The 27,213-nt window shown below is 46.7% G+C and overlaps 1 protein-coding gene across 2 annotated transcripts in view; it reads right to left on the reverse strand.

Annotated features, from left to right (window-relative positions):
• Nucleotides 1-305: 305 nt before the first annotated feature.
• CTTNBP2NL (CTTNBP2 N-terminal like) overlaps nucleotides 306-27,213 on the reverse strand; it is a 46,482-nt gene continuing 19,574 nt past the window's right edge. The window contains exons 1-5 of one of the 2 annotated variants that reach the window (XM_075775998.1): nucleotides 23,602-23,706; nucleotides 18,086-18,193; nucleotides 7,662-7,892; nucleotides 5,218-5,325; nucleotides 306-4,411 (exon numbers count right to left, since the gene is read on the reverse strand). In XM_075775998.1, the coding sequence (XP_075632113.1) occupies nucleotides 2,930-4,411; nucleotides 5,218-5,325; nucleotides 7,662-7,892; nucleotides 18,086-18,184 (1,920 nt within the window). In that variant the 5' untranslated portion in view covers nucleotides 18,185-18,193; nucleotides 23,602-23,706 and the 3' untranslated portion in view covers nucleotides 306-2,929. Of the gene's footprint in view, nucleotides 4,412-5,217; nucleotides 5,326-7,661; nucleotides 7,893-18,085; nucleotides 18,197-23,601; nucleotides 23,707-27,213 lie in introns of those variants that run through there. The other variant, XM_075775999.1, reaches the window with a different exon arrangement.

Genomic DNA, 27,213 nt, shown 5'->3' on the forward strand with positions numbered 1-27,213 from the left:
AAATGCCTAAAAGCCCGTTGTCCGAGCTTGCTGCCCCGTCTCACCTGGAGCCCACCGCTGCCACAAGGAACCTCCCAGCACCACCAGTTTCAGATGGGGGAGATGGACGGGCGATACAGCCCCGACTGCAGCCAGCCACAATCGCTCATCAATTGCACTCCAAAGAAACTGGCTTTCTTCTGACATTTCAGAGCACAAAGCTCCAGTTCCCACACGAACCCAGCCGCAGGGCTATCACCCCCGGACTGTTTCCTGCTGTGTCCACACACAGTCCCGACTCCAAGCATTTTCTTAAACAATTTGCACATCTTAAAAATAAAATCCTTTATTGATAATATGAATGTTTAACATGTTTAATGCCATCAGCTATAAAAATGATTAAAGACTTCAGCTTGGTACATTTGGCTTTACAAATTTACAAGTGTTAATGAATTAATACTAGTGTATACATTTTGCACTTCATTATACTCCATTAGCCAGTGACAAACTCTGCAACAACGTCTGCTTATAACAGATGTGAGTTATAGGAGAAATATTTAGTTGCTTCCACACAGAATCTACATCAACAGTTAAATACTAACTCTAAATGTCTTACTGAATTAGTTGGATCCATTTTAATACCTTGTGCTTAGTTTCTCTCAGAAGATAGGCTACTAGCAAAAATACATTCTTTTGCATACCCCTTCCCATATTATATTTTAGAAGAAACAGTACTCAGTGCATTTCCTAATAGACTTCATCATAGTATATCTCTTTCTATAGAGCTATTGATAAAGAAAGGGGATAATACCGTTTAGATTAATGTAAAAGCAAAGAAACACATTAAAGCAGTGTATACAAAAGCCTCACTTTTGAATCGGAAGTGATCCACGGGCCAAAATCCATCTGCCCATCAGTCTTTGCAATTACTCTCATCAAGAGGAAAAAAAATCTGCTGTGGACACTTAAAAGTTAAAAAAAGTAATAAATGTGCTTCCAAAAGAGTCACTGCCCTTTATCTCCAGGCTGCCTCTGTCTCCCCACTGTTAGTACACAGCCCGCTCCACCGGATTAGGAACAATAGCACATAATACCACAATTTAAAAGGTCTGTAAAACCCTCTTGTTCTAGTCCAAATCCCTGCCATGGCTGTGCGGGACAGGACAGCGGGGTCGGTCCAGACCACAGCCGCTTCAAAGCGGCACAGGAGGTCGATGTCCTACAGAACCAGGCTCAAAGCCAGAGGGAACCTACCGGCTCACGCAGCCCCCCAGCTGCCGCAGGGATCTGTCCTACAATAAAGGTGGATGTATTTTGTCTAATTCAATATTGAAAAATGATGAAGGAGAAAGCGTCTCTGGCAGCGGGAAGCCGTGCTCTGCGTAAACGTGACACTGCTGCAGAGGGAAATGCTGAACGTCGGCTGACGCTGAGCAGCCAGTCCAGTTTCTACATTTAGGATCAGTTCGGATAGGACACCTGGGATAATTACCTCAGGGTTATGCTCTCAGCCTCTGCCACCGATTCGCGGCGTGTTTGTCTCGCATTTCTCGGCGCAGTGACTCCGAAAACGCACCGTGCTGTGCCGCTGAACCGCGGGAGCACAGGCAGCACGGCTGCAGCGAGGACCACGCTGCTCGCACAACACATTTCTGCGCAGGAATCAGTCGCTTCTCCCCTCTTGGGCCCAAACAATTTTTCACACGTGATTTGCCTCAAACTTAGGCAATTCATCAGTAAGTGATTTTTTTTTTTTAAATCTCAATGAATTCCCACATTTTCTTCGTATTAAGCAGAACATCAAGAGCAGATAAAGATTTTCCTAATACATTGTGTATTTAGCATGTATGCATGTGAAACTACTTACACACACATACACATTCAATTACACGCGACAGTAATGATTTGGTTCCACATTTGCAGCCAAGGAAAGCCAGCAAGATCCCACAGCTCACTACTGAGTAAAATCCAGGTCAGCCGGACACAAGTGATACAGATGAGGAACAAAATTATTGCTTTTGTTTATAGTAGAAGATCCCACGTTACTGTTGCAAAAAACCTGTATCATATGGACCAGTGATTTTTTTCAAGTAATAGTGAGATCTTTGTCAAGTAATAGCAAGATCCTTTTCTCAGAAGTTCTACACACAACAGTAGAATGCTTGAACAGCTTGAAAATTCCAGGTGACACACCAGAAACCAAAGTTTAGCCATTTAGAGCACACAGGCATCTCTGCAGGATGTGTTACAGGAAAGCAAAAAGAACTACACGGATAATGAATACCGAGAGAAAAGTAATCTGGATTGTATTACGGCTAAATTTTACCCCAAGAAACTCGTATGTGCTTCCTCAAATAGCTAGGAGTGATGTCCTGAAGGACACAGCGTGGCTGGCTCTGTCAGCCTGGTGGTCACCTTACAGAATTTGTAGCACATTTGCTAACTTATTTTAGCAAATGGAAAGAATTAAAAAGAAAAACAGTGTTGGTTTCAACAGTCATGACTCACAGAAGAATTCTGTAGCTAGATGGTCCCCCTCCTCACCTTTTCCAGAGAATCACATTCATATTGCAGGCTTAGTTCAGGCACTTTTTATAAAATGTTCATCTGGAGTAAAAAGTCTGCAAAAGTTATTTCTGCATAATTTAAAAGTAGCATTTCAGTCCCATCAGAGTTTGATAGTTAGGTCCCACCACATGACTATGGTTCTTGTTATCTCTAATGATTTGACTGTTGCCATGAGACATTTTGAGGCTACTGTATAGCTGTAGTTAAGGTTTCTCCATAAACAAAAATATTTTCCTACCTATTAAAAAAGAAAAAAAAATATACTAAATGCTTTATACAGACAGAATCTGCTACTATGGAAATAAATAACATGGAGTGGAAAAACAGTGTCTTAGCTCTAGGATGCTAAGCCATGGAATGTCACATTCACATTTTCTGGAGACTAGCTGCTAGTTGGCAGGAGTATCTCAATGTCTTTGCCGTTTGACACTACAGCATTGTTAGAGCAGCTGCTTGCCACGTCCATGGGGGCACCCAGCGAGGGGGTCGGGGAAGAGGTTTTGGTTAGTGGAGTAGGAGCAGCAGGTGACTGAGCGAGGCCGGGTTTCTTTGGAGGAATAGGTGGAGGGTTCCCCCTTTCTGCTCTAGGAATGGTTGGTGACTTAATTCCAGGAGACAACGGGCTTAGCGGACTGGAAACCTTGCCAGGGCTTGGAGAGTGACCAGATTCGTTTTTGGGGCTCACAGCATTTGCCAGATTTCGATAGTCCGTGCCAAAAGGTGAGCTGTTAGGGGAGACAGGCTTAATGGGTCCCTGCTGGCTGGTAAATCGGGAGAGGACCTGAGTGACTGTATTGCGGGCCAGCTGCTTGGCGGCAGAGTTATCTGCTAGAGTAGGAGACAAATCCCGCGACGGTGGGCTCTGCAGACCGCTTGACTGATGGTCCTGTTCAGCCTGAGACTGAAACTTGTGCCGAGCTGCATGGAAACGTTGATTGATCCCCACCTGGTAGGACGACTGGTAGCCAGGGCTGCTTGCTGAAGCTCCCACTAAGCGTTTAGTCAGAACTGGTGAGGAGCAGGGAGAAGGTGTCAGAGAGGAGGCAGCTGTGCTGCTGGGAGACAGGGAGACCCCGCTAGAAGGGAACTGGGACATCAGATGCACCGGTGACTCTGTTCTTACAGGAGAACTTCCATTCTCAACTGCGTTCTCTGGGGCTGCCCCAGTCGATTTCTCCTTTTGAACTTGGTTCTCTGCTGCATTTGCCTGCAGTAGCTCACTGCTCATCTGCACGTCTGTATCACAATGGCCATTGGATTTTGCATAGGAATGAGTAGGTGTAGTAGGGCTGGGAAACACGGTATGTACAGCTTTGCTTGTGCTGGCAGGAGTTGCTCGGTCTGCTTGCAGACACTCCGTCTGGCAAGACGCAGACTTCACCGTGGGACTGTCAGTTGCAACACCTCTGGACATCACCGAGGGGCTTGGCTGCAAAGGCTCAGCAGGACTGTGCTCTTGGCAAGAGGCCTCCAGCTCTTTCAGGGCTTTCTTCAGACATTCCACCTCTTCTTTGAGTGCTTTTGTACGGTTTTCTTCTCTGTTCAGCTTGGCTTTCAGCTGTTCTCTTTCAATATCAAACTCTGAGAGCTGCTTTTCTACTTGTGCTTCCATCTGTAAACCCCGCTTCCTCTTGGATGCCAGCTCCTCTTCCAGTTTACTGACCCTGCTCTTCTCTTTCTCCAATTTCAAGCTCAATTCTGCTGTCTTCTGCCCCTCTTCAGCTGCTTTGGCAGTGGCTTTCTTGCACTCCACTACAAGCATGGAGGACAGTTGCTTGTGGCGTGCCCTTTCCTCCTCCAACTGGCTTGACAGCTTCTTTTGTTCTTTTTCAAACTTCTTCACTTGGGATTTTTCAAACTCCAACTGGAAGATAAGAACAAAAAAAGACTAAGGGAACCACAAAACATCCTGAAAGTAAACAAAGTATGATGCCCCAAAAGTGAATGGGGTTACTATGTGTCTTGGAGACGTTCCCCAGCAAAAAGATGGCAATGGCTAAGAAAAAGGTTCTTGCCCCAAGTATCTGCAAGACAGTCTTGTATGACTCAGGTTGCACGTATTAAGAATTATTACTTACCAGTAGTTATATCACATACGAAATTCAATTGACCTTTAGTGATATACACACCCAGTTGGCCACGCACTGACTGAACAGGCGATCTGGAGCACAGCGTCCTTCCCCCTCATTTACGACTTTGTCGGTTCACCTTTTAAAGGCATTTAGACTTGAAAATGCTGATGTGTTATGTATGTTTAATAAAGTCTGCAGTGCTTGAGTAACAGAAAACAGTAGCTTAAATATTTATCATCATGAATAACTCCCCTGGGAGATCTTTCGTGACTTATTCTGAATTTTGAGTACTAGAGAGCCCTATCATTTCTAAGTGCAGCTCTGTTCTTCAGAACTTCTCCGATTTCAAGCTGAAGTAAGATTTCAAAGCATTTGATTGCCTATTAATAGCTTTTAGCACTGCTCAGCTACCAAAACACCCCGAAAAATTAAGGTTGTTTTTCATATCGAAATGGTAAAAGCTGGGAGCGCCTTACAGAGGAGGGAGGTCCCTACTACTCTTTCAACACGAAAGTGCAATTAGACATCACTGCTGAGGTGACCGCCCAGGAGCCCTGGCTTTCCGTGGGCTGGGTAATTAGCAGCTACCAAAACATACCTGCTGGGTGAGCCGCTCCCGCTCCTTCTCCAGCATGTAGGTGACATCATCCCCCTCCGCCGTGTCCTGGGCGTGCCGCTGTCTCTCTTCCTCCAGGTCCAGTATCACCTGCCAAGCAAACACCGGTCGCTTTGATGCCCAGGCACACTTACAAGCTGGCGTAACACCAGGAGAGATCAGCACCTTCGCACGTGGTCCAAAGCCAAATGATACAGGAGAGGACCCGCTGCAGCCTCAGATGTCCGATTTCAACTCAAAATCACATAAAAGCAGCTTTTGGACAAGTTGCAATACCACGTTATTATTTGGTATAGCTGAGCTAGTTTGCAAAAGAAGTTAGGAAAACCTCACATTGGATCTTTGTTATGTTCATTTATTATCTTCAATTTTGTTATTAAATAGCCAAATTGCATGCTTTTCCTCCAGACTGCAGAATAGCCTTGCAAAGTTCACGTTATCAGTCCTTGGTTGTATGGTGCCCTCATCAGAATTTCCTGGCAGGACCACTGATATAAAACCCAGCAGGAGCAGAGGCACCACCCCAGAGACCGTGCAGAAACACGGGGCACTAAATTACAAGATGATGATCCTCACTTGATTTTGGCAGTAATTCGCGCACAGGCTTCTCCCCCAGTTTCTTACAGGGGAATTGAGAACTGCAGTGCAAAGTTTATTTTAAAGAACATTAATTTGTTCTTCCACTTAAGAACAAGATGAGCTCTTGAAATGAAACTGCTTGCCATAAGGACTCAGTTAAGGAGCTCCTTCAGCTTTAACGCTGAATTACATGAATAATTGAAATTCTATTAACTCAACAAAAAAAGCCAGAATACAAACTTCCCCAGAGACTTTGCTGTATCTCACCACCAAAACTCTTAGGTTCTCCCAACAAATGCTAACCATGAATTTAGCAGCTTCGCAGTCTTCCTGAAATTAAAGATATTTAAGCATTGTTTGGAAGCTTAAAGTACACAGGAATCTTTTTACAGGAGGCGGCAGGAAGGATAGAAAGAGAAGGGGAAAAACCATCTGATTTTAAGGGCACGATTTAGCTAGATACTTGGCTGACAAGTGAAGCAGACAGCCTCGCTGTTACTTCCAGCGACTTACAGGACAAACTGAAGGTACCTCCAGCTGCCCACCCTAAGCCTGGTGTCTGGGATGTAAAGTCAAGCTGACGGGTTGCTTATGTCATAGTAGGGTTTCTGCAACAGAAACACTTCGGATTGTTCACAGACTGGAAGGAACTTGCTCTACCTTATCCCCATCAAAACAGATCATGGGAAAATAAACTTCAGCCCACGTGCTGATAAAACATAGGGTGCAACTTTGAACGTTTTGATTAGAAATAGAACGCGACCACTTGTATTCGAGATCTTTGTACATGATTTAGTAAGTTTTAATCAAAGCAAGAGCGACATACCTGAAAAAATACAGGACGATATTGGCCCAAGCCAAAAGTAAACCTAGAGCTGAGAGCGTAAAAGACAGCTTCTAGACACCAGGGTAACGCACCACCTCGGTCTGCCTCTGGCTCAAGTAAAGCAAAAATCCCAGCTAGTTTTTCAGATGGAAAAGCAGCATGCGAAGAGGTTAAGATAGAGTGCTGCAATGCAGGTGACTGCAGGGATGCTCCAGAGAGCTCCTCCCAGTCGCAGACTCCTGTGATGTACTCTTGGGCAATCAGTCTCTGCCCTGACTACATAGCAGGGACAAATACTTCAATCATTGTGATGTGTTTAAATTGACTGCAGGACAAAACCAAACATGTAAACATATTTATTTTTTTAAAAGCTCACTAGTTACATAAGGAGAATATGTTGTAGCAAGACGCCAAGAAGCAGAGTTCAGTTCTTGCTTTCAGGTTTGCTCCTCTGGTAAACTACGGTATGGCAGAGGAGCAAACCTCTGGGGAAGTACAGTCGGACACATGGACTATGCACTTCATTAGTGTCAATGTATGTTAAAGCTCCATATGAAGAATAATAGATGCTTTATTAAAGAGGCCAAACACCATGAAAAATAGTTTTGGTCATGCCATTCTTTCTTAGGAAAGCACAAGGACATGCACTCCCCTAAGTACCTGGTACCAGCTCTTCAATACTCGCCGAGAAGAAGCCCCAAGCAGAACAGTGATATGTCTGCTGAGAATTCAATCTCCCCAAAATCCTTCCTTACATTTTGGTAAGCACTATCCCTCCCAGCTGTGAAGAAGCTAGCTCTGCTTTTTGTGTCCTAGCAAAAACATCTTGCATATATTTCAAATTTTGGAATTACAATTAATAAACTTACCAGCTGCATTGTATCGAGTGAGAAGTCTAAACAAAGGTGCAAAGTCCTTTCAGTTACCAAAGCTCAAGGCATTTAAGTGTTTTTCCTGAAGTTAACATATCATCAAAATGCAACTGTTAACTTCTGCACATCTTATTTGAAGCAAAACCTACCTTTCTGTGTCTGCTTTCTGCAGCAGCTAGTTGGGATAACATTCTTTCCTGCATATTCTTGCAATGTTTCATCACCACTTTCAAAATAGATAAGGGATTGGAGCACACTGGTTGCTTTTCACCATGATTTCCCTCTTTCAGGGTCTCAAAATCTCTCTGCAAAGCCATTAATGGATCACTGATGTTGTACTTCCCATAGCGTTCTTCAATGAACGTGTCTCTATGCTGGGCCTGCAATACAAAAACAAATTTGCATTTCGATATACTTAAAATAGAAAACTAGCTAAAGAAAGTAATTTGTAGCTAATATTCCTCTTCCCCAGTTTTCCACTTAGGGATAAAGAGATCTTAACCCAGCCTGATTCATATCCTGTTATCTGCTTTAACAATAAGAGTATTCAGACAGGAAAAAAACTCAAGAATGTCATGTTAAAGGTCCCTGGTTAACAGACAAGAAGGACAGTAATTCATACGACAAACCGGTGAAGCGATCTACCTGCTGAAGCAGCAGTGCAGACTGTGCCACCCACGGGACCTCCAAAGCCCACCTGGACCGTGCCATTTCTGATCAGCCCAACAACAAGGGGACAAATACCGTGTTTTTCACATACTAGGTGCACGTACTATTCCTCTAATGGCACACTGATCAAGGAAGTTAAGACTATGAAAAGTTAATGTACGGTGAGGACAATAATCCTTGTATCATCAGAAGGAGTTTTTAAACTGTTAGCTTTTAAGGTTCAGCTAGGCTCCAAGCTAATAAAAATGCTCATTAATACATTTAAAATGGGCAAAAGTTGACGGTCTCCCATTAATAAAGACAATAAAACGTAGACAGATCAAATATACGCGAGCGAAGCCAGCTCTTGCAGGCTGAGCCAGCGCCGCACAGCAGGATGTCCCCCCGCTTCACAACCGTTCCTAGCAGCCACCTCTGCAGGGAGGATCCTCAAGTCTTGGAAAAAAAACTTGTGAAAACCACTCGCATTTCCACAGCTGGAACACAAGCAAATACACACTATTCACAGGCAGCCTGAGAAGCGTGTGGGAGGTTCTGAGACACGTGCTCGATTAATTTCTCACTGTCCCTCCAGCTGAACAATGTCTTTTAACCAAGCGATCCCAAACAAACTAAAATAAAGGAAAGCCTTGCTTAAGAACACAGCATCTCCAGAACATATTCAGTCCACTAACGTCCTCACACCACAGCTACCCGCTACCTACGTCCACGACTTACATTCCACAACCGTGTGACAGTGAAGGAGGTAAGTAGCGATTCTTGCTCAACAAAAGATTTAATCATTTACCATTGTACCGGTGGAAGAGCAGCTGTGTGGTTGTCTTGACTATTTCACCATCAAATCATTTCATGTTGAGCAACTAAAGAGTTTTATTCTTGCAATAGCCTATAAATCTGTAAATTGTTAATAAAATCCTTAATATTCTCATCCAGACTAAACAAAGTTTAGTGTCTCAAGAAGCAAGATCAGAATGGTTAGGTTTCTTTTGGTGACACATAAGAATTAAGGAAACTCAAATGTAGTAGGCTTTACATGTACAACGTTTAGAATCAGCCATTCCAGCTGGAAATCTGTGTGTTTGGATACCAATAGCCTTATCCTACTGAATGACTACTGGGAAGTTCTAAAAAACAAAACAAAATTTGATAAACACACAGATATTAAAGTATTATCTACATGTTTACCACCATGATAAGAAACCACATGAAAACAGATATCCATGCAACAGAAGATGTAAGTGGGAGCACAGACCTAGATTCAAGAGAGCCCTTAGAGCTGATCTATCTTGGCTTTGAGAAATTTAGTCATTTATTTCAGCAGAAACGGTTATAGGCTAAATGCTACACATTTGTGAAAACCTCACGGTGGTGTTTCGTTCCAGTGTGCATCACCGACAGCACAATCCCGTGCACAGCAGAGCTGCCGCACCCTGCCAAGAAAGAATACCTTTCAAATCTGAGGTTTGCATTTGATTCTTCTTGATTCATTACAGTCATGGTAACCAGCCCTTACGAGACAATTCATCCTTTGCTTTTCTAGAGCACGTAAGTGATTATGTGCTGTTCTGCACAGGCGTGCGCTTAGCGAGCCCACAGAAAAGCTGTGGGCTTTGCTCTGCACCAGTTACCTCCAATGCTTTTCTCTGAAAGGCAAGAGCCCCAGTACCTTTAACCAAATTCTTCTTTCCCAGTACGGTGCCACCTTTAAAGCAGTTTAATTTAAAGCACACTTTAGCCCGTTTAACTAGCAAAGCACTCTGCACGTCATCAGGTGCGCTTCGGCTTTCTGTGCGTGCACTGCTCCCATCTGGGCACCCTTATGAGCCTAAAGAGGGAGTAAGCCATCCCAAATTAAACACAGTAGCTTTTTCAGAGCTGGTGAAGGGTTCTTAGCACAAGCTCCACAAAGCCTCGACTCTGCTGATGCTGGGAAATGGCGTTCAGCTGTCGCAGGGTGGAAAAGGAGCTATCTGCTCTGAATTCAGAGCACGACTGCCTCAGCCCCGCTGCACGCTTCTGCAGAAAGCCTTTCACCAACAAGAATGGCAAGCTATCAATGGCTAACTGTTACCCAGCTCTTACGGGATGGCTCGAGGACATCTTTTAGATAGGGAAGTCTGAGTCTGACTCAAATGAAAAGACAACTTAGAGGCCAGTATTTATTGGAATAGCCGTTTTCTGATGTCCCAGTAAACTGTATGGGAAATGCAGACACTTCCCTCGAGCGTACGAGAGCAATAGCGATGCTCTAGGTACCACTGCACACACCAGTTGGTACAGATACACTGAAACAGCAAAGCAAACTGCTCTGACTGAGCTTTACAGGTCAGAGGACTGATAGATAAACAATAAAGCTTTGCTTTACTCAAATACCTGACGAGATTTGCTGGTACTGCCTATATTCTAAGATGCAACCACATGATTAGCACAAAAAAAAAAAGTCAATCTGTGCTCTCAAAGGGAGAAGCGTATGCGTTACCTTGACAAGAGACATGAAAAAAACAAAACAAAATACTTTTTTTTCTGTATTTCCTCCATGCCCAAACCTGATTAGGGACATTCGTCCTATGACACTGGAGTGTTGCTGTATTTTAATCCTTGCAGCAAACAGAGGAACGGCTCACACTCACCTATACTCCTCCCTCTTTATCAGTAATTTCCACCAGGAACAGTGGGTACCTTTGATCAGAGCTTAAGATATTGTTCTAACTTTACATAAAAAACCAGAAGAGGAAGGAAAAGATCAGCCCTGGAAATGGGAGGGCGGCCCTGGATAATGAGCCGCCTGTGGCTTAATAAATCACAGGAGAAACTACAGGCTTGCTTTTTTTTTTTTTTTTTTTTGAGGGACGAGGAATCTGCAGTTATTCTGAAGAATTTATAAAAATGACTCAACCAAACCTCACTACAAGTGTGTTAGGAATTTCTAACTGACTCAAGCATTAAAAAGTCTGTAAATACAAATTGGGGTATTCATCCAGCTGGCCTAACTACTGTGACAGATGATTTCCCCTTAAACCCAACCCACGCTGGTGCCGGTCACTCTACAGCCACATCAGAAACCCTTCAGAAGGGCACCCCCGCTTTGGCAGGTTAAGCAAACGGGGGACATCTGGAGAGTTTACTTCTGGGCAACTTCTTTCTAAGAAATGCTTAAAGAACTGGGATTGAGGTCATGCCACTACCTATAACCTCTGATTTTTTGCAAGTACTGATGGTACAACAAAAGCCATGTTCTCCTCTGCTCCTCGCAGCATCGGGCTCTGAACTCTGTTGAATTTAGTGGGGTGGTTTATTTCCTGTCTGGAAAAGAACAAGTAGTTCTTCCTTGCTACTTTAAGCAATTAAGTATTTTCCTGAACTAGCATGACAACCAGATGAAACTATCATAACATTAATAGCTTTCTGAAGTCCAGCTATTCTTCTTTAGTAGCCAGCAGAGCATAAAAATTTAATTAAAGTTGTCTAGACTAGGAAAAGTCTTAAACAGGTCATCCTACACCGTCCACATCTAGTTTACAAAAACAAATCCAGTGCTTTGGAAATGCCAACGTGGAATTTTCAGGCTGCTGCCCGTGATAACCTCCGTACTCTGGTCCCACCGAGCAGCCACCTCATCGCTAAAATAATTGGGACAGCTCTTCCAAAATTGAGCCACAGCACCATAATTTGCACAGGTTATTATTTTATACAGGTATTGAACTGTCACGTACACGAGTGACTTCGCCCAGGGCACATGCCCCTCACCCAGCTCAACTTCTGTCACTGGAGGTCACGTAGGAACATCTCCAACAGTTTGATTCTGTCCCGTCTGAACGGTCTTAAATACAGTTTTTGTTCAACTTTCAAACAGAAGCAACTTGATGATGGAAGAGAAATATTCTATTAGTGAGCCCAAAGTGGAAAAATCAACTTAGATCTCAGATCCCAGCATCAACCTATCAAAACACATAAATCCTCAGGAAATCAAGCTTCAATAAGAAGGAAATAAGGTTACAAAAAGCATTGTTTACTTGGGAGCGGACAATTGAATCTGGAAAACCAGAGATGACATACGTACTTCCAACATCATCAACTGCACTTTGAAATAAGATGCAATCTTCTGAAATCAGAAGATCTTTTCGTTTAGTACCTCCACCTGTATCATCTCATATAGGCAGACTTACGGATTTCTGATCAAAACATTCAAAATCCAAAAGCACCTAAATGGACTATTCAGCAATTTTAAAGACTATTCAACTGCCCTCCCCCAACAGGAAAAAAGATAACATTTAAGCTTGGTCTGCTCTTAAAAAAAGGAAGCAGCTACGCACATTAGCTACTTTTAAAAATAAACCTCCTGAGGATCAGAAGAATTAGGCATGTGCAGAGAGGGTACCGCTTTAAACTGGCTAGCTTTTAGCTCAAGTTAGGGCAATTGACCACTGCTAGTCCCTTGAAAAGAGATAATTCTGATTTTATGGAGCAGAAGCAGTATCCGACACAACTGAAGAGATGTTTCCTGTGCAGGCAGGCAAAGCAAAGGCTTCACTTTGTTAGGGAAAAACTACTGTTTCCTTTTGGGATTTCTAACTGTTTTGGGATGAATGTTTCCCATAATCTATTTGTGTAATTTATTTTCTTTTTTTATAAAAGATTTCCTTTTACTGAAACCTTGTTTATAAGACAGCATTTTCTCTCTGCCTTCAATAATCTTTACAACTTGTCTTACTGGAACATCAAACGGGGAATTTCCAAGACTTGTTTCAAGTATTTTTTTGGACACAAAGTAGAATATTACTCTCGCCTGTAATTTTAGAGTTTAGGTTGTAACTCTCGGCACAACACAAACACACTGTTAATTAAATGCAGCCACTGCGTACGCAGTTCTCCAGCAATAATTTGCACAGAAGTTCCTCCTTTATACTGCAGAGAGTGGCATAATCTTTAAATAGCTTCTTACTGCCTTGAACTTCCTTATTAGCTTCTCTCCCCAGAGACAAATATTGGGAATAAAGACAAGCTGAGGTCATGGCAATCGCTGACAGAGAGAAGGGAAATGGGGGTGGGGACCACTGGCTTTGCACGAAAATAAATGTCAAAATGTCGCAGTGGGATTCCGAGTCTTCCTTTAGCTCCAGCTCTGAAGCAATGCCTCCAGAGCTCCACACAGTCGAAATTATATTGCTCAAATACACTATCTGTCTTAATTGCCATCATTATATCAAGTGAACAAACCAGATAAACGAGAGCTACCCAGATTTGCCCACATAAGACCTGTTATCAGCTTCAGAAAGTATAAGAAATTTTCTTCAGAAATGTCAAGCAGCACAAAACTGCAACTTCTTTCCCCGGGAACTTTTGGTCCGTAGCGGAGAGTACAAATCCCGTGTGAGCTTGGCCGTGCACAGCTCCCAGCACACCTGTGACGGTGAGCCGGGACCGCACCGTGCTCAGGACCTATGTTTGGCCACCCTTAAACCAGGGAGCCTGACACCCGGATGGCTGAAATTCAGGGCTGGAGCCATCCCCACACCTCTGCTCCTTGTTCAGGACCGAGCTGGGTACTGAGAATCCCTCTTTCAAAAGATACGGGCAAACACTGCTGCTTCGAGCAAGAAATAAGCAAAAAATTCCCCAAACTTGCAGGAAAAGCTGTACAAAAAGCCTGCATTCCAGCAGGACAGTGCCCATGGGAACACTGCTAGATCTCAGTCGCTTTATAAGCGATGCAAAAGCCCATTTTGCCCCATCTGTGAAAGATTTACTGGCATCTGCAGTAAGGTTTTATATTACTGAACTTTTTTTTTTTTTTTTAATTTAAACAAGAGGCAGACTTTCCGTTTTTGAAACTGCACTGTAAACTTAAATTTCTAAATCCACTGACAAATGAACACTTAAGTTTGCGCTGCATTAACACTGTTTTAGAGAGTGAATCACTGAACTCAGAAGCAAAGCAATAAACACCAGCTCCCGGTCATTAACACAAAATAGATAGTTTCTATTCCAGTGTAAGTTGCCTAAGGCCTCATTAACATAAAAGAATTAGTCAGAAAGCTGGTTTCTGTTTTCTAAAAGCAAACAGAACTTCATTTCCAATGTATGGAAAAGTCTCATTTAAAGAAGGAGGGCAGGGAACAAAGTGCTCTAACACAGTGCTAGAGACCCATTTAAATACTGAATTGTTTCCAGTCACGGTGTGCTATTTCAGAAGCCTAACCTGTGGTTCACACACGCAATCCTTCCTACACGGCAATAAGGACCGAGAATCCCGCCCTTACTATTATGCAACACTCTGACAGCATCTGTTTTCTTGGATGATTTAAATATCATTATAACTACAGGAAAAGGAGCACAATAAGAAGTGAGACTTGAGGTCCATTCTGAGACGAACATTTTGATTTATGTAGTGGACAGGAAGTTAGTTTCAGGCCAAAAAAAAGGTTTTTTTCAAAGAGGTTTTAAAATAGAGGAAGCAAACTGAAGCAGTGGAAAAGAATATTTTGAATGCAGTAAATTTGTTCACTTAATCCTTTATACTAATATCTTGTGTTTGAATTTCAGTAACATTGCAATTTGAAATGGACGTCACAAGTCAAGTCCAGGTCCGCTGCAAATGCACAGGTCCCTACCACAAACACCCACTACTCAATTAAAAACAATACACAAGGAAAAAAGTAAACCACAGAAAAATAACCCCAAACAGTAAAGGAGAGAAGTCAGCAAGGGCAAGTCATAATATTTTTAGAGGCATCGATTAGAGGTGACCTAACGACTGCCCTTTCTAACATGCACCTGAGCAGCAAACAAGCCTCAGGGGTGAAACCCCTTCTCCCAGCACGCAGAGCGGGGGTGCTGCCTCCAGGCAGGGTGCAGAGACACCCAGGAGGAACCCAGCCCCATGGGAGAAAGGGTGAAGATTCGGGGACGGGAGGTGAAGAAAAGGGAGGAAAGCGAAGGAGCAAGTTAAGCAAGCGGTCTCTGGGAAGCCAGGCTCAGCAGCTCCATTTTGATGGAGTGACAAGCAGGGCCAGCACCAGCCAACAAGTGGCCTGATACCACGAGGGAGAAGAAAACTATTTTAGGCTTTGTCATCTGCATGCATGGATTCTCTCTGTTAAATGCCAGATGCTAAATGCTTTTCTCTAAGCGTGCAGGAATATCAATTATTGCAGACTGGACTATAATCAAATTACAAGTTGACAAATTAAGGTACTCTCTTTCTCTGCAAGTGCTTGTTCTTTTCTGTAACGTACCAAAGTATCAGCCTCAAACATCCAGGGAGTTCAGAAGGATTTAAATCTGAATTAGAAGTGGAATTAGCCCATGAGGGGAAATGCATTTTTCTTACTATGTGGGAAGTAAATAGGCAGACAGGCCTCTGATTTTTAACTGCTGACATCTATGTGTCTAACGTAACTGCTGGAGAAAAACACTGCCATCATTTGAGACCGTGCAATCCTCTAACGAAGTTCAGGTTCCACTCCGCCTCTGTCCAACAAACACGGGCAGTTAATATAAAACTATCAGGCTGCCAAAGAAACCCGATTGCAGAGGCAGAACACACCGTTCATAACACTTGAGGAACACAGAGGCAGACAATTCCTGTGCATGGAACAACCAAGGCTGCCACCAGCCCTGGATGGTTTGACCCCTCTCACTGGAAGCTACAGCTCGATTTTCCAACGCATGCAAGTCAAACCCGATGGTCTCAGAGTTTCAACGTAATTCAGTCCTAGAAGGCTTTTTCTTCAGGGCAGTATTTTTATATGCATCAGAATGTGAATAAACAGATTAGCAAGGTGGGTTTTCCTTTAATTACAGTCACACACAATAAAACTATTTCAGCCAGTGAAGCCCTGTAACGCTGTTACCACAGTTACTATCAGTAAACAAGAAGAAAAGCACAGTAAGGCCAAAATTTCTCCAACTGTATATTCCAAATAAATGGACAAAGCCAAGCTGGGAGTTTTCTGCTTCTAAAACTCTGTCCAGCCACCAGATTAATAAGTTACATGACTTTTTTTTTCCTTTCACATATCGAAAGGCAACGTGGCCTTCTGCCAGCAGGAAGCCGGACCCGAGCTGTGGCATCGCTAACCGCGGCACTCGGACCCAAGTAACGGCACGGCTGGAGACCTGCGACACCTCACCGCTTGCTGCGGGCACGGGTTTTGGGGTGAGCTGCGTTCTCCCACGGGGTCGTGCTCAGGAAGCAGGGCTGCGGGCAGCCAGAGCCAGCTCAGGTTCGAAGCTTTTACTGCCCTTTTCCTACTACCTTCAGCTTCCCTCGCGTTCCTCAGATGCGACATTACGGTGCATCCCTTATGGAGGAAGGGGAAAAATAGCACTAATCTTTGATTAGCTTGGTATTTTATACTATGTAATTATCAAGTATAGGTTACAATTTCAGTTAATTTCTCCTTAGTTACGAGTACTTGACAAATTATGTCAAAGGGTATTTTAACTGTATTAATCTCCTCATGCAAGAGGGAACTGCAGGTTAAATTTCAACAGAAAAGATAATTGCGTTATGCTATTGGAAGGTACATGATAAAAAGCCTTTGGAATGGAGCTGCTGCATTCCTTCCCGTCTGGCGCTCTGTGCTCCATTACACACATTTCACACTGCAATACTAAAGCAATGCTTGTGTTGGTAACGCGTTCTGACCACGCAGAATTAGAAGACTGGTCCCAGGACAGAGGAGAAATTTGCAGGTCTGTGCGAGAGAGGAGCCAAGCCTTCCACCCGATCGATAGCTTTGAGAAGGTAACGATATTCCTCCAAAATAAAAGGATTGTCTAAATGCAAAACCAATTAACAATAAACACAGAAGTGTCCCAACGGTTCCCTCTGCCCTCCCAAAAGGTGTTTGGATTTGGAATCAAGCTACAGAAGCTGTTGCTGGAAAACCAGGTCCGCACAGTGCTCAGGCCTGCCAGCTGCCATTCCTCTTTTAAAATAGCTGAAAGTTTAAATATGATGAGCAGTGACAGGTCAGCTTGAAAAAGCCTGCAATATTCAACCCTGTCACAATTCATTTCTTCCAAAATTGACCCTTTTCATCATTTATACCACTATTTTCTTTTCCACCTTACTGAGACCGAGCATCAACTAAGCATCCTTCAAAAAGCGACAGTATTACACATGGACTACGTATTTTTTAAAATACTTTCTAGGCTCGAAGTGACCACACCAAACGGGCTGCAGAGTACCACAGCCCACACCTCCTGAGAAGGGACGCAGAAGCACCGAGCTATCCCTGCAAGAAGAGACCCCGCTTGCCCCAGCACCACCCCAGCCCGTCCCATCACAAGTGCTCACACAACCATGACATCAGCTCCACTGACACAGGCTGAAACTAACTTTTTAGTGGGTTAGTTTTAGCCGCTATCTACTTCACTGGAAGGTTACCTTAATGCCTGTGCCGGCAGGTGAGCACACAGGTCTGCTGCTCTCAGCAGCACCAGCTTACATTGGCTTAGCACAACACACAGCCACGGATGCTTCTGTCTTAGCGTGACGTTATTCTCACAAAAAGACTCATCCGTGATCCCTCCTGGCGAGAAGAGTTTCTGCTTTAAGAAGCCCTCCTTACTACAGAAGAACAAAACCAACAAAGGAAGTCTGATAGACCTTTTACATTTCGCACAATAGCAGAAACACTCTGTTCTTTATCAGAAAGGATGAAAGCGCATGCATAGCACTGTATTTCCCCACTGAAATGCTTCTCGCAGCCAGCTTTCAATAATGAATTCCAAGATGCAGGATGATATACAGCATTTATTATCTAATACTGCTGATGGGATTCTGAACCGGTAATAAATCTTTCCTTATGAACTTCACCTTGGATGCAAGTGCTTTGCAGAACCTATAGTAGTACTGTTGTCATTTTTGTCTCTTATCATGGTACTTACAACATACCTTTAAGGCTTCTATGACAAGATCTCTTGCTTCTAATTCTCCCTCAAGAATGCTAAACAGCGTCAGTAGTTCTGGTTTGCTGAGTTTTTCCAGATTCATCCTGAAAACCTGAAAAATGGAACATAGTTTACCAGGTATTTCTTTGTACATTAAAATCAGTATTCTAAGTTACAACATATACTCTCCATTTAACTTCAGCTTCCAGTTTTTTGTACTGCAACTTGCCCTGGGGGCGAAAGGGGAGAATACACACGACTAACATTTTCTCTTCAACTTCCAAGACCAGTTGTAGAAGATGCATTTTTCACCTTTTCCCAAGGGGTCATGAACATATGCACACCCAGATGGTGCAGGCAGAACGTACGGGCTAACATGACAGTATAATATTCACCACGAAGTAGTCAAAGTTAACAGAAGAGGGAAAAACACGGATCTTTAAAAGCCATACTACTGTAAATTGCACATCTGGATCGCAGAGCTGCAAACATCACTGAAACGAGACTGAAGAGCTGCGATGAATGGGGTCCAAACCGGGCCACCTACACAAACTGAACGGGAAAGTTAACATTTCAGTGCTGCGATACGTTTCCTAGGAATGGCACTATGTATTACTAATGGAACAGGCCCAAACCACTTTACAAAAAAAAAAAAATCAATGCCACAAAACACGCACATTTAATTACTATTCTTTGAAACTGTTTCAATATCACCATCATTTATTAAATATAATTTTACTGCCCACAGAAGAACAAAGCTCCATCATCTGAACTGCACATACAAACAGCTTTTTTTACCCCCTGCATCTTTGCTGATACACTCAACATTGCCTAGTAATAAGCCTTTTTATTACATTATTTTGTTAACAATGGAAATAATTTCACAGACTAAATCCTTGTCAACTAAGTGCCCGTTAATGATACAGTCTTGTGCTCTGGGCAATCAAACATATTTTTCCGAGTCCAAGTCACATCTGTCTTTCACCACGCTCTGTATCAATCCGGAAATGCGACAGCATGAAGCAGCTACTCGGAGATACCAAACTCCACTCATTGGCAAGCAATAAAGGGTTAATTTAACCTTTACTAGAGAACCTATCCATCTAAAACATTCACTGAACTCTAATTTTTCTGAAGTCACTGCTACTTTACAACTGATTTGCATAACTGTGCCTTGGAGAATTATGCACAAATACAAGTTCTGTCTTGTTTATGCCAAAGCAGTTTTCCAGTTGCTGGGAACAGAAAGTTCTGCTTACAGAGAGGGGTAGGTACCTTCAACACAGCAAGAGAAATCAGAAATCTGCTTCGTGCCCCCTCAGCTAAGCAGACAAGTTTCTCACCATGCAGTCATGTTCTTGCTTAATGCAGCATTTTACATGAAATTCCATAAATCAGCAACGTTTCTTACAGACTCTTCCGGCTAACCTTACCATTGGCACGGGCTGCTCAAGGAGACTTCAGTGGAAGCGACCATGACTGTCCAGGCTATCGTGGCTGTTCCAAAACCAATTTAACTGGACACCACGGATCTGTCAGCACTGCACATACTTTCCCTTTTGCAGATCCATCAACATAGGTTCAAGAGGAAAACATGCGAGTGGAGCGGTTAGCAAACCCGTTCATATCTGTCGTAATTTCAAAAAAGCCTGACCAAGACTTGACACAAAAAGCGTAGTTTAGGAAACTCACTGTATTGACTTGAATCGCATTCCAGCGGGCCAGGGCAGTGTTGGTCACTGATAGACCTTTACAGACAGTTGTCCAGGACGTGAACCTGACCATGTCCCTCAGCTTTACAGTTCTGTCACCGTGGGGAGCCTGGCTAGCGGAGATCGCGTGGAAGGCGTGTGATTTACAACTTGCTCATCTCATATAAAAAGCAGAGAGTGCAACAGAAGCAGCAAATGAATGTTAATACATAAGTAAGTAGCCAGACGTGGCGAGAAAAGAGGGGGCCTGTTTTCAGCCTTTAACATTTACCACGCTCATGTACTTAAGTCTGAGCTGCATCACTTCCCTGGGCAGGTTTTAAATCTGGAACATCTGAATGTCTGCTCAGAAGATGCAAGACTTAATTTCAAAACCATCTCAGTCCTTGCTCAGAACAAATTCACAGATGCTAAGACTGAATCAATACTGATGTGAAATAGCAACAACTTTTTTTTTTTTGCTAGATATTCAAATTATATTAGTTTTGTGGCACTTTAAGCCAGAACTAAAAAGGAGAAGTTTTCTTTGAGATCTTAGAACAAAGTGTAGCATCTAACTCCACAACTCTCATAAATTTTGAACGTGGACTTTCAATGTGCCTATGTCTGTGCTTTCCTCTTAAAAAGAGGAGACATGGGAACGTGCAGCTCTATCTCTCCATTAGGTACCGAACAGCACGGTCTTAAAGCGAGGACAGCTACCAACTGCAGGTTGGTATTTTAGAGCTATTAGTCCTGGCAGTAATCGTTTCTTCTATATTCTAAATACTGCCATTGTGACTTGTGCTTCACAGTGTCAGAGAAATAAGCCATGCTATTCTTAACATGCCTCTATGGCTATAGTCTTTAATCAGCTTAATAACATAAACAAGCCCTGTCCTAAAGATATACGGGTAAAAATACTTACAGAAATAAAGAGCAGGTGCCAGTTTGCACAGCAATCATTTATACTACAACAACAACAGGTAACATTAAAGATATATAAATGGTACAGCCTCAGCTCCCTTCCTGCAACCTGCAACGCTACAGAAGGCCTTTCACTGCTCTGTTTGCATAGGTTATCCTGTGCTGCTGCAGCGACAGACTGGGAGCAGATGCTACAAATAAAGTCACTGTCCTAAAAACCCACTAAATTGCACTTGTATTCTGCACTGACCTACAGAGAACTTTTTAATGCACCTCTAAGCCCACCTGGCAGGCACCCGTTACGCTGAATCTTTAACAATCCCAAGTGCTCCCTTTTAGGGCCACTCAATACGAGGGAGCTGAAAAACGGAAAAAAGCTCTATTCCTTTTACGTTACTATTTTACAAGAACAAGAAGCATCTCTGGATCAAAGAGCTAATAAGCACATACCTGAGCTCCTCCTCCCCTATCCAAATCCAAATCCGAATCCCTTCCCGGCCCTCCAGCGTCACAGGCTCCTGAGCTGACCTTTCCAAGGCTGCTTTCTGGTTACATGGCCCTGCTCCTTCCCTCGTCCCACTTTTTAATAAAAGATTACACCAACCCTATTCAATTACCCAGTTCTCTCCCACTCTGCCAAACAGATCTGTACTCATCAGCTGTGGAACCTGACCCATTATTTCAAACCATTTATCCAGGAGATAGAGTTTCACAGCATTAGAAACAAGATCTAGAAATACCCGGGGCGTATCACCCCTTTACATTCAGTGAAATATCCTGACCACTGCAATCCTACAGATCACAAACCGCAAGAACCTCATTATTTAGTCTGATGGTATAAATATTTTCCCTGAGTCTGAGATATACCACCATTTTTGGACAATAAGCAAGAGTTCAGAGCATAAACAAAGATAATTACTTACTGCTTGCCTAAAGGTAAACTTCCTTTTAGCTATACCATGGACCATTAAAGAGACTCCTCAGCAGACCCCTACCTACCCTTCAAAGAGACAAAACTCTTCTTTTGAAAGTTACTTCCCAGGATTTAACTGGAAATAAATATCATGACCAGCTTAAGTGTACGTACAACCACCCAAGCTACCACACCAGGGTAAGTTATCTTTGGCATGCACCACTTCAGGAACAAGAGATAAGCTTCTCGACCGTGGCAGCTCCTCCGTGCACTGAATCACGCTACGATGATTATGAAACCATTAGAGGCTACGCTTTGCTCCGGCTCACACACATACAAGCACGAACCGAGTTAACCAGCGTTGCCAGCGCAAAAGAACGTCACCCATCGACTTCAGCGAAGGTTGGAGTCACTTCGCAGCGGGCACTAACCAAAGCACAGCCCGAGGCCGGCAGGGGAGTTTGTCAAGCGGAAGCTTCAAGATACTCTGCAAGCACTTGGCTCAAAACTCTTCCACTTTTTAAGAGGAATTTTGAAGAATGTAGCTCGTCGTTCCTTTTTTCGCTCTGAAGCAGGGTATTTCCTTTCACAAGCCACGGTTACAGCTATGCCAATTCAACAATGCCTCTATGTCTGTAAGCCTGAATCAGCTTCGGTTTTTTCCTGTCCCTGAAGAGGAACTGATATTTTCCAGGAGCTTGCATGGGCAGTCATATAATCACCTTCATACGAGAACCTAAATGACTAGTTTGAAAACTCTTGATAGACAAGTTTTTAAAAATGCTGCTGCATGTCTAGCGTGATGTTTGAGTTGTTAAAATAATTACATGATACATTTATATAATAAAAAAGCTAACATACGCTTTATAATTGTGCATCCACAAAGCTACCTGCCATTGCATCACAACTGTAGAGAACGAGGTTAAAATGAGCAGTGTTTAAATCTCCCACCTCTGTACCTTAGAACTAAAAGGAGAAAGAACACACCCCCCCCCCCAAAATCCGCCTCACCCACCTACTTCTTGAAGCGCTACTTTGAACGAAGCAAACACGTAAAATTCACGTTCAAAACATCGCTACAGCCCTTGAACAACCACTGTGCGGTCACTACAGCTCCCTGAAAGAAAATGAAGGCCATCCCTTAGCTGCCCTGCCCTTCGGACCCCACACCACCCCCGGGCAGCGGGGGGGGGTACCGGGGCGCGGAAGCCCAGCCCGGCACATCGCGACCCACGGGCGGCCTCGCCCCGTCCTGCCCCACGAATCGTTCACGACCAGCCACGGGAGCACGTTCGTGCCCAGGGACGGAGCAAACGCCGGGGTCACCGCGGGGGGATGGAGCTCCCGTCAGCCCGGGGGTTCACACACGGAGCTGGGGAGAAGGCGCTGCCCGGTCGCTACCCGGGTACCGGCTCCCCGAGCACGCCGGCGGGGGGGCACCGGGGTGGCTCGGCCGGGGATTCCCGGGCTGCCAGGGGCCGGTACGGCCGCGCCGAACAAAGGGAAACACCGCACCGGAGCCCGCGGCAGCAGCCGGGCCGCAGCAGGGGCGGCGCGGCCCCCCGACCTCCTTCGGCGGCCGGGGCCGCTGCGAGGCAAAGCCGCGGGGACGGGGGCGGGCTCGGGGGCAGCAACCGACTCCGCCGTTTCGCGCCCACCCGCCAGGCCCGGCCCGGCCCCGGGCAGCGACGGCCCGAGCTCCCGGTAACGCCCCCCGGGCTCCACAACCTCCGCGCCCCCCGGTAACGCTCCCCCCTGTAACACTCCCGCCGGCTTCCGGCCGCCCCCGCCCGCAGCAGGGCTGGGCTGGGCTCGGCCCCACCACCGCCCCTCTCAGCCCCCGCCAGCCGGGCCGCCCCGCACCTGCCGGGGCCCACCCGTAGGGGCAGCGCCAGGCCGGGCCGGGTCAGACCGGGCCCAGCCGCACAGAGTGAGGTTCCCGCCGCCACCGCGCCAGGGACCGAGGACCGCGCCCCCCGTCCCACCGACCTGGCCCGTGCCGCCGCCGCCGCCGCCACTACCGCGCCGCTCCGCTCCCCATCCAGCTGCCCCGCCCCTTCGCGCCCGCCTGCTGAGGGATGGCGAGGCCGCCAATCAGAGCCACCACCGGGCACGCCCGCGGCCCAATCCACGGCGGGGAAGGCGGGGCGGGAACATGGGCCGGCCGGTGGCGGCGGCGACAGCCAATCAGACGGCGGAACCGGGGCCAAGAGGGCGGGGCAACGGCTGAAAATCCCTTTTGTTTGTGGCGGCGGCGGCGGAGTGAGCGGGCGGCCGTGATTGGCGCGTCACTTCCGCCGCGGGCGGGCAGGGCGGGGCCGCCGTGGGCGGGATCCGATGCCACCACCCCAGCCCCGCCCCACGGCGCCGTCCCGGGGGTCGTCCCGGGGGTCGTCCCTCGCCCAGAGCCCGGCGGGGAGCGGCTGCGAATCCCCGGCGAGTGCGGCCGCCCCGGGCAGCCCAGCGAGCGGGAGCCCCGCGGAGCCCGGAGATGGGAGGGGGGCGGTGCCTCTCCGCCGGCCCGGGGCGGGCCTGCTCCCCTCACAGGGCCGGCCTGCTCCCCTCACAGGGCCGGCCTGCTCCCCTCACGACGCCCCGGCCTGCTCCCCTCACAGGGCCGGCCTGCTCCCCTCACGACGCCCCGGCCTCAGCTCGGCCCCGCTCTGGGGACCGGCGCTTTGCCTGCGGCGTTTTGTGAGAGACACGTTTTGTCCGCGAAGCAGCACCTCACTGCCCGCTGGTTTGCAGCGTGGCTCCCCAGGGCGCGGGTACGCCTAGGCCTGTCACAGCATCCCTCGCCGAGCGAGGCCCGGGGGTGTCCTGGAAAGCCTGGCACGTTTAGGTTTATTTACCTGCTGCCGGCTGAGGAGAGAGCCCAAAATACGTCGGCGACCGGTGCTGGAGGGAACGTGGCCGGCGGGTGCCTCGGCCGGAGCGGGGCTGCTGATGCTGTTGAGGGCAGCAGGATTTTTCGCTGCCGGAGCTGCTTACCCAGCACTCTGCTAAGCCGGCACCACAGCCAAAACGAGAGCTAACCCCTTCTGTGGGGAACGTGGCGAATCGCGCCGACTCTGACCTTCCTACGCGATGTGTTCAGCATTGCTAACGTGCCCGGTTCCGAAGGGCTGCAAACACTTTTTAATGGCCGTGCCCGCCGTCAGGAGTCGCTGGGCTCGCACGCCGCTGCAGCGCAGGGCCCGCGCTGTCGGATGGTGACGTGCGCCGTGAAACCAGCGGTTTCTGAAGTAGGAATTAATGAATCCACTGCAAAAAGTGGTGTCACATAGAGACAGGGCTTTCCAGGGTGACAAGGCCAGCAATAAACCCCACCTCTAGCCATTGCAGTCTCTTGTCTAGTATGTTCAGAGGAAGAGGGTTTTGTCTAGACAGGGTTGTCTGAGCATTAATTCCCAGCCTCGATAAATACTGGAACTTTTTCAGTGCCTCTGGTCTGGCAATCTCTGAGCCCAGGGGACAAGAAAAGCGTGTGGGTTACCTCTGGGGCTGTAAGTGCCCTTGTGGCACTGCCAGGCAGCTTGTCCATTAAGACCTCTAATTGTCATTACCTTTCTCTTACCCCGCTGCTCCTGGCTCTCTGCTTTTCACCTGTTGTCTCTTCTTTTATCCTTGGAATGTGGTTTTAGGGGAGACATCCTTTCATCACGTACATGAAAAGCAGTAGCAGCTCATATCTAGGTTCCTGCTCACAGGCTTTTCTTTCCTTCTTACGCACGGTTTTCCACCCCACCGGAGAAGTGACGGTGCTGGGTGAAGCCCTCGGAAGAGCAAGGATGGGCTGGGGAGGGTGTAGGAGGAGGGGGATGCTCCGAGAAGGCCAGGCAGCCCCGGGGGAAGGGATGGCTGCTGGCAGAGGGGGACCTGCCGCTGCGGGACGGCCGCTCGCTGGCTGCAGTTGGAGAAAAGGGGAAGGGGGCTAGTGGAGTGCCACAAGCGAAGGAAGTCGGACAAAACAAAAGCTGATTTAGCCCATCACATCCTGCGAGCGCGGGACGTGGAGCCTGCCAGGGAGATCTAGGCTGTAAACTGGCAGAGCGTCTCAGCTCCCTGGGGAAAAAAAAAAAAAGCTTTAGGGAGAAAAGTGGGTAGAGACCGAGAGCCGTATGGCGTGGTTACGGCCAAGCGGGGGTTCACGCTTGCGTGTCACTGGATGCACACCCGTTCTGATACGGGGCACTTTGGCATTGGCTTTACGAACGGGAACCAAACGCACCCCGAGGCGAGCGCGGCTCCGGCCGGCGGTGGACACCGGTGCGCCTTGGCAGCCCCGGGCAGCTCCGGGCAGCGCGGCCAAGGGGCAGCAGGCCGGCCGGGAACCCCGCGACCGAAACACGCGGGTGGGGGGGATGGATGGTTTGGGAGCCGCCTCCCCGTTGGCGGGGCTGCAGCTCCCCCCCGTGTCCGCGGCGCTCGCTGCACGGCGGGGGCGGCGGCGGGAGGAGGCTCCACCGGAGCTTTGCTCGTTCCAGAACCGTTTTCCCAAATACCGCAAAAATGTAAGGAAAACGTTATTTATGTTTGCATCTGAAAACAACAAGGGAGGAGTTGTGTTTCCAGGTTGGCGTGGATTATCTGGGTGATAACGTCTGCTAGCTGGTCATTCCTCGTCTGCTGCAAACATTCCTCTCGCTGCCCAGTCTTGCTCTTGGGAACGCAGGAGAAAGGAGACCTTTGTGCGGAAAGAGCTTTGCATGAGGCCGATGACTGCCTGGCGATGAATCGAGCACGTAAAGGTCACAGATGCATGAGTTACATCAGGGAACATCTGGCCCCAAAAGCTTCTCTGTTCTGGGGGTTGGTGAGGACATTTGATGAAGCCAGCGCAGCTGAAGAGCAAACATCTGAAGGGACTGAGAGTCCTAAACGTCCTAGGTGGTCTCAGGGAGGGCAAACTGAACAACTGCAGCCTTGAGACCCAGCCAATTAGTACAGAAGAGAGAAAAAAAACATTTCTTAGCAAAGCCCATATGCCCATGCAGAAAAAATATATTTGGTTACCTGCTGGTCTGCGTTTGGGGGGAAATAAATCAGCTGCACAGGAGGAGGAGGTGGCTTTTCAGGTCTGGAAGACATCTCTCTCCAGGCTGTTTGGCCACCTTCTTTTTGTTTATTATTTTTAGCATGCAGCTGAGTGCCAGCTGTGTCAGATACGGGCAGAAAAATGAGGTACCTGCCCGAGAGTGCGTGCAGCGAGGATTTCTGATGTGAGGAAACAGCAGAGGAGTGCCAAGGTGAGGGCAGATACAAATCACTGCAGTACCTGTGCATACAGCAGGGTAAGCACAAGGATGTGCAGGTGGTTCTGGGTTGCCTCTGTCTGTTTATAGCGTGTGACACGAGCCACAGATAAGAGCGAGCGGCTCTTAAGAGGTGCGGGGGGGGAGGGGGTGCTGCGGGCTGGCGGGGGTCCCGTGGGACCGAGGGCTGGGAGCGGGGGTCTCGGCTCTGCGGGGACCCCAAAGGAGGAACCGGGCCGGGGGGTGCAGCCACCCTCAGCCAGCGCGGTGCAGGCTCGTGCCTCGCTGGAGACCATTAACAACCAAAAAAAGCTTCAAACACCGCAGAGGAGGGAACACAATGGTA

The sequence above is a fragment of the Balearica regulorum genome, chromosome 25 (assembly GCF_011004875.1).
Source record: "Balearica regulorum gibbericeps isolate bBalReg1 chromosome 25, bBalReg1.pri, whole genome shotgun sequence".
NCBI classification, from domain to species: Eukaryota; Metazoa; Chordata; class Aves; order Gruiformes; family Gruidae; genus Balearica; species Balearica regulorum.